The 13846-nt window shown below is 40.1% G+C and overlaps 1 protein-coding gene across 3 annotated transcripts in view; it reads right to left on the minus strand.

Moving 5' to 3' along the window:
• Positions 1 to 13846, minus strand: part of LOC102219015 (protein canopy-1-like) — a 49806-nt gene that overhangs the window by 20915 nt on the left and 15045 nt on the right. For all 3 annotated transcript variants that reach the window (XM_023335719.1, XM_023335718.1, XM_023335717.1), the window contains exons 4-5: positions 7259 to 7471; positions 6103 to 6199 (exon numbers count right to left, since the gene is read on the minus strand). In XM_023335719.1, coding sequence (XP_023191487.1) covers positions 6103 to 6199; positions 7259 to 7471 — 310 coding nt within the window. The remainder of the gene's footprint in view (positions 1 to 6102; positions 6200 to 7258; positions 7472 to 13846) is intronic.

A 13846-nucleotide genomic window follows, 5' to 3' on the forward strand; every position in this document is an offset into this window, starting at 1 on the left:
CATCAGAAACTTCTCCTGCACCCTCAAATGTTGGAAACTCCATGTGCACAGGGGGCTTGGAGTAAACCACAGATGTTCTGCTTGATGATGGAACTGCCAGGTGAGAGGTTGATGCCGGGAGGTCTACTATCCCACTGTCTGTTGATGGCCTGACTGGAACCATTCCTGGAGGGATGTAGGCAGTAGTTTGGTCCAATCTTTGGGGGTGTGAAAGTCCAAGACTTCCTTGTGGTACTCCTTGTACAGGTAGGGCTAAAGGTGGAGATGATGTTTCAGGGAAAACATGCCTCATGGTAGAAGAGAGATGACCAGAAGGCACGGGGAGACTTGGTCTGACACTATCAAGGGAATGAATTTCTGTAGAGAGTCTAGCGCGCTTCAGCCTCTCTATTTCAGCCTTCCACTTCCCATCCCGTCGCAGCAAACAATCTACAACCTTAGCTTCAAAGTCTTTAAAGGCAGTGTCCATGCATTGCTGCAGGGCCTCAATATTTCTATCTATATATGTCCTGATGTTTTGCTCCCTATTCAAAGCACTGTCTACAGATGCCCGGAAATCTTCTTCCAATGAGGTAATCCTACCCCCCATGTTGGTTAAATCATTCCTAATACCATTAATGTCTGACATAGTGAGATAGTTTTCCTCGTCATCCTCTCTTTCTTCAACTTCATTATCTGATACATAAAGGGAGCTAATCAGAGAAGTTAATTCACCTACAGGATTCCTCCTTGTAACCCAGGCGTCTCCCTCTCTGTTGCTAAATGTCTCTTCCTGATCTACAAGACCTGCTCCACATTCTTCCTCATTCTCATCAGCATCTCTTTCCTCAGTATGTTGTGATTGAGAAGTTATGTCATCCATCTTGCAAAGAACAAACACTCAAAACAAATACATTCAAATCTACTATAGGATTCTCATTAACTGTGTTATCTAATGTAGTACGAAACCTGAAATTATATTATCCTGGTCCCCATACTGGCCACCATTTTGTTACATTCGGCTTAAAGCAGAACTTACAAACACACACAAGGGGGATCTGTCCCAGATATCAGGTAAGGTATGCTACACCATTAATTTGGAAAAATAAATAAATAAATACCCAAATCACTCAAATAGAAATAAGTTGATCCTTAGCAACAATGATTTATTCAACTAGAATTACAAACTACAAAATAATAATGGTTATCTTAATAGATAGAGCGATAACCCCATTCCCTCAAAAAAATAATTATGGTTACTCGGTTTAAAACAGCACAAGACCTAATTAAGTAAATGTCCAAATTTTTCCAATCCTTTTTTCAAAGAGATTATTGTCCATAAAGCAGTTCCATATCCTCGAAAATAAACAAAGTCCTGGAAGTATTTCCCCAAAGTCCCGATCAAAAATGAAAAATCCTAGCGTCCAAACCCCTCCCCAAAAAGATACGAAAAAAGAGTGGTACCACCAAAAATCCCCAAAAAGAAAAGTACAGTCCAGATCTCACCGGGAGCGTTCCTCTTTCCCCTCGGTGGCGTCCTCTCGCACTGTCGGCGTCCACTTGCACCGGGAGCGGTTTCCTGGGTGCAAACTCCGATCCAGTTCCTAACAAACCATCTGTGGCACGGGCGATCTTTGATAGCTGTTTTTGATGTCTTTCCTTTGATTTTTACTAGTTTTAAACGATCAGATAAGTCAAAACTCCCGCTGCACAGATCCCACGGTCAGCGTCTTCCTCCCCGCTTGCGCCTCTTGCGCCGACGCACACGCCCCTTTTTTAATTACTCATTCGTTTCACACACACCTGAACATATCAGGATTTACCCGAAATCAGTTATAAACAGTGGAAAATTGAATACTTTTTTAACAATGAAATCACAGCAACTGTTCTACACGACAGGTTGATACATTTACTTTTTAATGTATTTATTTAGGAAAAAACAAACATAGTGGTTATGTTACAAGGTAAAACGGACGAAGACCAACCACCAACAGTTCAACGTCCGGGCAGCAGATTCTGTCCTTTACCGTTATATGAGCAGGATTGCACCAACGGTTGTTGACTAGATCAGCAAGCCCGCCTCCTTTCCGCTTACCGCTCTCGGTGCAATCCCTATCTGCCCGAACAGTCCGGTAGCCCTTGATGGTAACATTGGAATCAGCAATGTCCGGGTGCAGCCATGTCTCCATAAAACACATTAAACTACATTCCCGGTATTCATTCTGGCTCCTGGACAGCGATGTTAATTCATCTATTTTGTTAGTCATTGATCTAACGTTGCCCATGGTGACAGAGGGGAGAAACAGCTTATAACTTCTCTTCTCCAAAAGCCTCTGTTGTTTCTTCCTTTTTGCTCTCCTCCGCTGTTTGTTTAATCCTCTGCAACCCCGATGTGTCCTTTTCCAGATCTCCTCGGGGATCTGCACACACCATTTCTGCCACATGTAGGCCAAAATTACATTATTATAATTTGCCTTGAATCTGCAGCTCCTCTTCATAGAAAGGGTTGCTCCAGTGCCAATTCAGTTGGACAAAGTCCAACTAATTGCAAATGGACAGTGTTTGACAAGACAAGGTGGCCCCAGACAAGAAACACTGACATCTAAATAAAAACTAAAATTCAATAGTAAAAATACTGTAACAAACTTAATAAACCAACTGCACTACACAAAAAATCCTTCCAAAAGTAAATCTAGTTGTGGTTTACCAATACTCATTATAGATATGAATGTCATTAATTTAGAACAGAATATACTTTATTGATCCCCAAGCAAAAATTGCTTATTAGTTGATAAGCTACTCCTTCCAATGTGTTAAATCCATCAACCTTCTTCCGGGATCGGGTCACGGGGTCAGCAGCCTAAGAAGGGAGGCCCAGACTTCCCTCTCCCCAGCCACTTGTTCCAGCTTCTCCAGGGGAATCCCAAGGCGTTCCCAGGCCAGCCGAGAAACATTGTCCCTCCAGTGTGTCCTGTGTCTTCCCCGGGCCTCCGCCCGGTGGGACGTGCCCGGAACGCCTCACCAGGGAGGCGTCCAGGAGGCGTCCTAACCCTAAAATGCCTGAGCCACCTCAACTGGCTTCTCTCTTGTGTGGAGGAGCAGCAGCTCTACCCGGATGATCGAACTTCTCACCCCATCTCTAAGGGAGAGCCCAGACACCCTACAAAGAAAACCCATTCCGACCTTGTTCTTTTGGTCATGACCCAAAACTCATGACCATAGATGATCGACAGATAAATCGAAAGCTTCGCTTTTTGACTCAGCTCTCTCTTCACCACGACAGACTGACCAGAAACGAGCCCGACTTACTGCCACCAATGAGGATCAGACACCGGTCATACAGGAACCTAACAGCCCATATCAAAGGGCCTGATACTCCATATTCCCAGAGAGCAATGTGTTAAATATTAATCCAAATATAACCATAAGAGATAGAGTTTATAAATAAATATACCTAAGAGTGATATAAGTAACTCAATATGCCTGAATATACATAAATAAATAATCAATAAATAAATTATCTTACACATGCCAATATGTTAATCTATAAATAATCTTTAAATGAGTGCAGAAAAAAATGTGATTTACATTACAGGCAGAAATGATTTTCTGTACAGTTCTGTGTTGCACTTTGTACCTTTACTTTACCAGGCTTCATTAACTAGTTCCTTTCTCAAGGTGAATTGCTAAAACCTGTAAAAAACAAACACAGATATCCTGCTTCAAAGACACCCACAAAATTCTGACCAATCACAAAATAGTTTTGCATGCAGAGGTGGGTGAAAAGTTTGCCAGGGTGGTGAATGGCATCAGGCTAAGAACAAAATTACACAATTTCATAATACAACGGCGACAATTGGAACCAATTTCTGCACTTCAGTCCAACCATGCAGGTCACTTTACTTACACTGGGATGTACTTAAAGGGATCCATGATTAGTTGTAGTAACAATTATAGTATAGTAACAAATATTTATTTCTCAAATAAATATTTATTTGAGAAATATTTATTTTAGAAACAGAAAAACAATACAGTAAAAATTCTGTAGGTTTTGTGGTTTTTATAAATTTTAATAAAATACTGTCACTCAACATCACAACTGCAAAGTATTGTGGGTAAATGATGTATGCTAGGCCCAACTGTGCTAACTCCATCCAACCAAAAGTGCAATGAGTAACGCCATTAAGCCTTTTCAATTTGAACCGGAGTGCACTGAAATTGATGGGAATGTAGAAATCACAAGAGGTGATGAAGATGAGAAGCACCAGGAAGAGGACAGAGATGGCTGTAGGAGCTGATGTTTTGATGCTGCTTCCACCTTCAGCTTCATGAATGAAACACTGAGGGACATGTACCTCTGATTGGACTGTGTGATCCCATAAGTAGTTGATGCTCTCTGTGTCAGGTTTGGTTTTCGATCTGGTAATTCCTGTTTGGGTCTGGTCTTAGGTCTGGACTCGAGGCTGTGGTTTTACATCTGGTACCGGTGCCAGCAGCAATTGCTCTGATAGTATTCAAAAGAGTTTCCAGTGCTGCCTGTCTCTGATGTTTCTCCCAGTCTCTTTCACTCGCTAGCCAGCGGTGGGGTTTAAGTGCATTGTGGATAAAAACTATCGGCATGGCATTTGGCTTTAGATTGCAGGATAACGACCACCTGTTAAGATCCTTCATCAGTTTTGCTCCTACAAATGACTCAAAGTCTTCTGGACAGAAATGTTGAGAGTCAGAAGATGTGTTCGGCTCTTTCCCACAGCGCTCTTCTTTTTTTCATGTGGAAACCGATGAAGACTTGCCTCACAATGTTTTTCAATTACAACCAACAGCGACACAGTGTGACATTATCTAAATTTACACGAGTCAAACGCAATATGATAAAAAACAACTCCTGTAAAATTAGCTTTCTTGTGTTTACTCTGTAGATTCCAGTACAGAACAGACCTGACCGCATCATCAACCCAGCATGCATTGCAGGGGTGAAAAATATAATGAAAGACATACATGTTTTGAGGTAATTAATAGTTTTTACATATCACAAACTGAATTTTTTTTTATTTAATAGGAAAATTACAACATATTTAGGCCAACATGTTCAAATAAATCAAATTGAAGGAATAATGTTTCCTTTAACAATTACATTCTGTCCTTACATAGGCCCTTTAAGGTGAATGTCTGCCGCTCTTCCTGTTGAGCATATGATACACATTCTATCGAGAAGAATTACCTTGGCACTGAATTTGTTTGAACCATACACCGACCTAGTCCTTCTCACTAACTGTATTTCCATTGACCATCTAACTGCTCACACTAGCATTCGGAAAATAAATTTGCTTAATGGAAACTAACACAAGATGAGTAAAGTCTCCAACTACAATTTCCCCAAAACGCTGCATACGTAACCACTTCAAGGACAAGAGGCTAGTCACTCCAATGCCTGAATGAGACACCAATGACTTGTTATTTGAACAAGCTTATTCCCATGTGATTTTAATTGCATTTGTTATTTCATGGAGACACCATAATTGCAAAATTGTGTTCTTTAGACATTGGCAGAAGGTCGACAATATTTTTCAAACATTTGCAATGGAAACATAATAAAGAGGCAGCAGCCAATCACTAGTTAGTCTCACTCTAAGAAAAAAAATACTGGAATTGTGTGATAATTCCACCCTGGAAAGGACTTGTCCAAACTGATCATTTAAAGGCCCTCATATCCAGTTGTTGAAAACGTCTACCCACAACGGTTCTTTTTCTGATTGGTTCACTTTGCCTGACTTCAGAAGTACAAATATCGGGAAAAAAAAATGTTGTTTGTTTTTTTGTTGTTGTTTTTTAGCAACTTAAAGATTTTACTTTTGGAGTGATCATTTTTGTAGAGTTGATTCTGGTTTTCGTGTTTGTTTTCTGTTATTTATTCATTGTACTTTTAGAGGCACAAACAAATCCATAAAAGCTGTCATTTCATTAAAGAAAAGCCCAAAGAAAATACTGACGCTCTTGGTGTTAGTTTGTCATGACATTAAATCCAACAAAAAATGTACCATTGCAACGCTGTTCCAAACAGGTTCCACGTCACCTAAAGAGCAAGAGAAGAACAGTGGCAGGAATAAAGAACAGATGAACTACCTGAGACTCGGCTGCATAACTTCTTCTGCACATCTCCCTCATCCCGGCCGAGCAAAGAGATGATGTCGTCCTCCAGTTCCTCCACCAGCGTCTCACACTGCCAAGAAAAACAGACACAGTGGGGAGATATGTCTAAGTCTGGGGGAGACACTGGGCTGAGTTAGCTCAGCCATGCAAACACACACACACAGTTTAACATGTCTTTATGTACAATGAAGAGTATGACAGCGCAGAGTGGCGGCCATGTTCCCCATCTGTTTGCCAATCTGTTCAGCAGTTTTAGCATTTGGTAAAGAAGTGGTCAGCTACCAGGATCATGTGAACACAGTTCTGGATCTGGCTCAACGTTTTTTCTAGGTTACAACAGAATCCTTTAGGCTAATCGAAACAGACGGTTGCCATGGTAAATAGAAGGCATGATGACCTAATTTTTCAGTTTTTCTGTGTTTGATGCCAACGTTAATAAAAATAATTAAATTTAGAAATGTTAAAAACTCCAATCCTAATAATCTTTGCACCACTTTGTTAACGCCTCAACTCTAAAACATTTGCATGTTATCCAATGGGTCAGGAGACTGTTGAGCTCATTGAAATTATTTATTTTACACACTGATGTTGTCAGACAGCTCCATTCTCTAAAGATGCAACTTTTATGGAGATTAAAAATAAGGATATGCTTTTGGATACTTTCAACTGGAAATATATCATTAAAACCACAAAGATATGAAACATGAACAACAGACCAGATTCTTGCTAAAAATGGAGAAATATTTGGACGACAGTAGGGAACAGTAAGGGAACAGTAAGGGACAGCAGGGGACGTAGGGGACGGTACCTACAGTCTGTCCCCTATCTTAAATTTATGTACATTTACAGCAAATTTGACTGCAAACATCAATCAAAATCTTCTAGACAAAAGTATAGAAGGTGATTTTCTAATATTAAGCATCAGCTTAAAACTTTGTATAACTTCTAAAAGAACCATCAACACCTTCAAGTTTAATTGAGACATGTTGCAGCTGTTTAAATAATTTAGTCAACACATGAAACAGAATTTGGTCAGCAGTGAGTCCATTCTATGCAAATAGAATAATCATGTACTGTATGTCACAACTATAGTGTGTTCAACAGTTTGGCAATGCTGTTGTGAACTTACAGCAAATTTCAGGTTATTGGATGCCTCCGGACCATCAAACTTGAAGTTTTCAAAGTCTGGGAAGTCTTCTGAGGATCCACTGACTCTTGGAGCGAATCTCCTGTACTGCTTGTGGTGGGTGTTCGGGTCAATGTAGAGGGCATAGTCACTCATGCTGTCGCACACCCCGTCCAGGAGCTCACTGAGGTGCGTTTCTGAGCGAACGAACGGGACCTAGCAACAAAATTAACAAATAAAAATGGAGGACTACACTGAGAACTCATGAGCTGGCTGACATCAGGATGCAGTGTTGTAGCCAGGCCTGACCTTGTTCAGTAAAATTTACGTTCCTATTAGGTCAATGATGTGCAAACTGTTGAACTGATAATGACTCTGTGCAATCTGCTGGGTTTCATTCATTTTGAACAAATTTGAACAATAAACTGAACTTAATGCACTTGTTGATACCTAGGATAAATTTGAATGTATGTTACTGAACTGAAATGACTTTTTTGTAAGTTACTATGAAATAACATGTTGTGAATTGGTGCTATATAAACTCAATCGATTTTACAATGCAATAACCACACTCAACCTACAAATATTTTCATTAAAAAAACCCACAAAACTATTTCCCTTCCTTTTAGCTCTAATGACCTTTATTTAACATTAAGTGGACAGAAGGGAGGACAGAGAAGAGACAGAAAAAAGCCACCGACTGGAAAACAAACCCAGGACAACTGCATCCAAGACTGATTTTAATTTTTTTGTATACAACTTTTTATATTCTTCTTTTACACTATGTTCAATAAAGTCAAAATCAACTCAACTCAGCACCCCGCAGTCTGAGATTTTGCAATGACAGATGCAGTTTGAAATTTTTACTTGTTCCAGATCTTACTTAAATGTATGAAAGATATGACCCAAATTGAAAATATACTGGGGAGACAAAATAACTATACTTCTAAACATGGTGTTTGGATGGACTCAAGCTACACTACAAAGTGTTGGCTTATGTTGAAGAACAAAAGCAGCCATATTGACGGTTGTCGTTAGGGTCTGAGTTGACCCAGAGTCAGCAGTGTGACACCACAGGGCTTTGGGAGGGTCATCGGTGTGACCCTTTGCTTCCGCTCTGTTTTATTAGTTGCATGGTAACAAACGTCACCCGGCAACTCTGACTTTTAACCTGCCTTCCCACCTCTCCACCACCTTCCCCTTCCTCTGCTGCTCTCGTGGAACAAAAAGGCAAGGCAGTGGTGTCTAGACAGGTCAATATAGGTGAGGTGGTCCAATCTAAGCATCCCCGGAAGTATACAGGGTGAAAGGGTGATGCCCAGGAGGAGAGGGGGCAAGAACGGGGCATAGAAAATGGAGAGGAAAAGGGGGTGAGTCAGTGCTCTTTACCCCTACAACCAGGTTAAAAAACATAAAGTGGGGGTAAGGGGAGAAGATGGAGGCGGTAGAGCTCATCAGTAGCCAAGTGCAGCGTAAACAGCTCATTTCCTTAGCCCCCACATTGCTTCTGTTGTGTCTTTTCACCCCCTTTCCATCCTCTGGTGATTAAAGGAGGAAGGTTGTGGAGGTGGGAGTGAAGTAGAGTGAAATGGAGGGGGCATGGTTGGAAGGAGTTAAAATGAGAACAGTCTCTGCATTCTGTAACAATATTCATAAATAACTAATGTGAGTTATTTTGTTCCTTTTCTGAATATTACATTTATACTTGGGGGCTTCAACTCCAGGCCTCCAGGGCCGCTGTCCTGCATGTTTTAGTCATGTCCCTGGTTCAACTCACCTGAATTAAATAGCTGGATCACCTCCTCAATTAGCAGTCAACTTCTCCAGAGTCCAGCTGATGGCCTCATTATTTGACTCAGGTGTGTTGACGCAGAGGCCTGAAGTTGAAGACCCCTGATTTAGACCATAATCACTGATGTCTTCACTGACTTTCATCTGACTCCAGATAACACCATCTAATCATTCAGCAATAAGTGACTGCAAAGATCAGCAGAGACGGGGATGAAGGAAGTCCAGCTCATGTCTAAGATGAAACAGTCTGCAGACCAGGAGCAGTCTACCAGGAATGCTAAGTTGTTTCTCTAGCATTACTACATTTAGCAGCATATACATGTGGAAGATTGACAGCGGTAAGCCGCTCCTCCTGGCTCTGATTGGTTGTCTTTGGTCAGTCGTGGTACATTTCTACAGATGGCAATAGTAGCACTGGGAGGAGGTGGAGAAGCTCAGTCTTTTCACTGATTGTCTGATGACATGGTGACAATTTGAACAAATATGTACAAAACACATTTTTGTAAAAGGTGCATACTGTAGCTTTAAACATCCCCTTAAATTGCAGAATAACACTGTTGTCCTCATGCCCACCACATGTGAGTGTATATGTGATTTTAGTTGTTTTAAGAGGAAATATACCTGCTGGGTTTCAAATGTCTTTTTTTTTTAATACATTGTACAGAAAGTTGCAAAAGATGCTTTCTTTGTGTTTTGTTTATTTAGGCTACCTGGACCGCTGAGTATTGTTTAAATCTATATTAAATACGGCTCATGTGGATATGAGCCATATTTACAAATTATGTAAAAGAAAACAAAAAGAAAACTGGAGGATCTCTTTTCTATGAGACTTTACAACTGTGTTGTTATTGTATGTTTAGGATGGTGTACTTCTCCCTTGACAGCAGGAATATAAAACGATCAATATGCATTTTCTTTGATCACAACCTGACTTTTAGGAGCTAGTTAATTTTTTTTTAAGAACAGTTCAACATTGTCATGTTTTAAAACGTAGTCCTTGATAAAATTTCACCTTGTTGAATGTGAAATGTTTTTCTTTCATATTCCTGCTTACACAGCGCCCAGGTGGAGGTTGTGTTAGATTCTAACCAGCCCCTCGGCTGGGCCCAAGAATCTCTGCATTCAAGAATTCCATATTACCTCATATGTTGATTATTACTATATTTGGTGACGGCCTACTTCTTGCTCTTCAGTATTTCTAAAATCTATACAGCTGCATTATTAATGTAACATAATAGGCAACACAGTCGCTGTCCAATTAAACAGCTTCACATCTCTTATCATTTAACACAGATAAACATTAAATTATTTTAGTAATTTTTTTTCTGCCGTGGCACATGACATTTCTTATTGCACATTTGGTTTTTGAAATGTCAACATTTCCACAAGCTCATCCAAGCTAAGCGACACAAAGACAAAAGAGGACCCTTCTTCCTACACTGGACAATAGAGGCATGTATGTCCATCTCAACCCATGGGCTTAGGTCTCAGTCATTATCAAGCCATGTTACAAAATGGATTGGAATTAAAGCCCTTCCTCAGCAGCCAGAGCCCAGTGAAAGGGAGCCGTCAGTCACAGCGTTGTTTGAAGAATGGGGCAGGGCGTGACCGGTTTGGCCAGAGAATAGGCTTCTCAGGGATGCCATCCTCCATTCAATTCCCATTGGACAGGGAGCCATTACTGAGCCACTGTGGGCAGGAACCTTTCAGTTTCATTGTCCTTACTGCTCTTATGGGCCAATGAAGACCCATAAATTAATAATAATAATAATAATAATAATAATAATAATGTCATGAAAGCTAGTCTGGAGATGAAGAATAAAGAGGTAGATTTTCAGCATATTCAAATTTAATACTTAAGTTATCTTTTGTCAAAAATAAAATTTGTGAGCTTTAAGTGCAACCAAAAAAAGCAAGAACAGAAGAAATCTTTAAGGGGGCAAAGACTTTCACAGCACTATGTATTATAGAAGAGCATTAAATCGTGGCCTAGCGTACCGCAGTGATAGCAGTCAGAGGATGAGAAACAGATGAGCATCTGGTTTTAATGAGACTGGTGGAAAATTACTTCATAAAATATTGGCAATGGGCATACAAAGTGGCCTGCAAAATTATTCATACTCCTTGAACTTTTCCATATTTTGTCACATTACAACCACAAACATGAATATATTTCTTTGGAATTTTATGTGAGAGACCAACAAAAAGTGGCCTACAATTGTGAAATGGCAAGAAAATTATATTTGACTCAAAACATTTTTTACAAATAAAAACTGAAAAGTGTGGTGTGCAAAAGTATTTATCCCCCTTTTCTCTGAATGCAACCAGTTTCCTTCAGGAGTTTCCTGATGTCTGCTAATGACTGAACAGAGTCCACCTGTGTGTAATCTAATCTCAGTAGAAATCCAGCTGCTCTGTGACGCCTCAGAGGTTCAGAGAATATTGGGGAGCAAACAGGATCACAAAGTCCAAGGAACACAGCAGACAGGTGAGGGAGAAAGCTGTGGAGAAGTTTAAAGCAGACTTAGGCTGTAAAAAGATTTCCTAGGTTGAACAAGGAGAGCTCTGATCAGAGATGCAGCCAAGAGGCCCATGGTGATTCTGGACCAAAGGCAGAGATCCACAGCTCAGAGGAGGAATCTGTCCACAGGACAACTATTAGTCATGAATGATTTCCAACATCACAATCGGATCAGGACACTTTTACTTTATATCAGGCCAAAATTTGGAAAACTTAGCAAGAAAGCTGATTGGACAGCTGGTCATTTCAAAATAGCACACAAAAGTTAAAATACAAAATAAGTTACATTATTAGCCTGCGTTTGAAGAGACATAACAAATAGCAACACTGCATGTCAAATTCCAGCTCTCTAGGCCCTAATATTATGTGTCACTGCCTCAGCCTGCCATTGTGCATTTTCTCATTCTCAATGCATGACTTCCCACTAGTAACTATGAGATCAACTCACTGCTCCATCTAAGTTCAATGTCTTTGGATGCCTTAAATGTGCCATTGTTACGGAAGGCAGGTTTTACTTTTGTGCCACAGAGCGGCTCCATGCCCCCAGGAAGTCCTACTGTGAGGAGGCCAAAGAGCAGACTTAAAACCTGAAAATCCTCCACACTGAAGGCATCTACACTGTGACATCCCATCCTCTCCAATTCACTCTAGGTCAAAAGCTGCTGAAAAGAAGGGAGAGCAGAGGGCATGGGATCAAGGTTTGACTGTTTCTGTGGCTAAGAGACATTTGAATGGTCAAACAATGCAACAGGTGGAGGGTAGTGCCATCTCTGAGCTGAGGAGGAGCTCATCTTTGACATCATCGGCTGAAGGCTAAGGAAAAACCTATCTGGACCCTAGCCCTAATCAACTTCTTCCAAACTGCTAAAGGAGTTACCAGAGATTCCGATAACTTTTCAAAAAAGTTTGGTATAAACTATTGCTATAGAATAGTAAAGCTTCACCAAAACATGAGAAATGTTTACTCTTGTCAACATTCAAAGAGTAAAAGGGAGAAATCTGAAATGGTAAAGATATTGTCTAAGTTTTGACCGTCTCTTCAAAGTGACCAAATCTGCAGTTAAAATAAAATACGATAAGACTTTATTGATCCCCTAAGGGGGGGAATTTTGTTTATCCCAGCATAGTACACAATTTAAATTAAAGTAAATAAATAAATAAAGCAATAAGAATAAACATATAACAATAATAAATAACAATGAGCAGTGATAGTCTTAAGAACACACACATATCGCTCAGTATAATACTAAATATATATTCAACATTTAAAACACACAGCTCTAGAGACTATGTATTATAAAGTCTGATGGCTTCTGGAAGAAAGGACTTGCTGTGGCATTCTGTAGCACATCTGGACTGCAGTAATATTTGGCTATGTCTGCTTCTTAGACTGTTCACCATGCTGTAGAGGAGATGAGATAGTTGATAATTCTTCAGCATTCGGTCTCTCGTCATCTCTTCCAGTGGAGCCAGCTTGATCCCTACAACTGACTCAACCTTTTTTGTCAGTTTGTTGAGTTATTTTGAGTCTTTCACCTTCATTGCAGCTTCCCAACACAGCACTGCATTGAAGATAGAACTAGCCACTGATGACTGATAGAACATGAACAGCATCTTACTGCAGATGTTAAAAGACCTGAGCTTCATGAGATGAGAGATGTGTCACTGTTTGAGAGCAACAGTTATAAAAGTAGCTTAATATTAAAAATAAATCCCAAAATATTTTAGAAACATCTTTTACACCAGGGGCATACAACAACTAGAATCTTAGATTCAAGCAGGAAAACAATCCAAAGTTGTAGGGGAAAAATACAAAAATGTTTTGTCCTATGGCTAGGCTAAATAGCAGTGAGTCAACCACAGTTGTGGTGAGCATAAAGTTTAAATGATCACAAAATGCTTTCATCAACAGCTATTACAGTACAGAATCTCTCCTCTTACATTACATTAACTTCTCTCTAAAAAGATACTATATTCATTCCACAATGCTTGGCTTCAGCTGCGTCTCATATTTTCTCTGTCTGGGTCAAATGAAGGAGAGAATATTTAACTGCAGTTACTACCTAATTTCTAGACATATTTTAACATTCTTTCCATTTGGAACATGGAAATGATGGATTATAGCTTGAAGTGACCTTTTCAACTCAGGGTTTCCCCCAGAAAACTTGCTAAGCCCGGTGGTCGGGGCGCCGAGGCGGTCCACCAGCGATCCACCATGTTTTTGTATTAAAAGATGTTAAGTTGACAGGAGATGTAAGAATATTACTGGGTAATTATAT

The sequence above is a fragment of the Xiphophorus maculatus genome, chromosome 6 (assembly GCF_002775205.1).
Source record: "Xiphophorus maculatus strain JP 163 A chromosome 6, X_maculatus-5.0-male, whole genome shotgun sequence".
Classification (NCBI taxonomy): domain Eukaryota; kingdom Metazoa; phylum Chordata; class Actinopteri; order Cyprinodontiformes; family Poeciliidae; genus Xiphophorus; species Xiphophorus maculatus.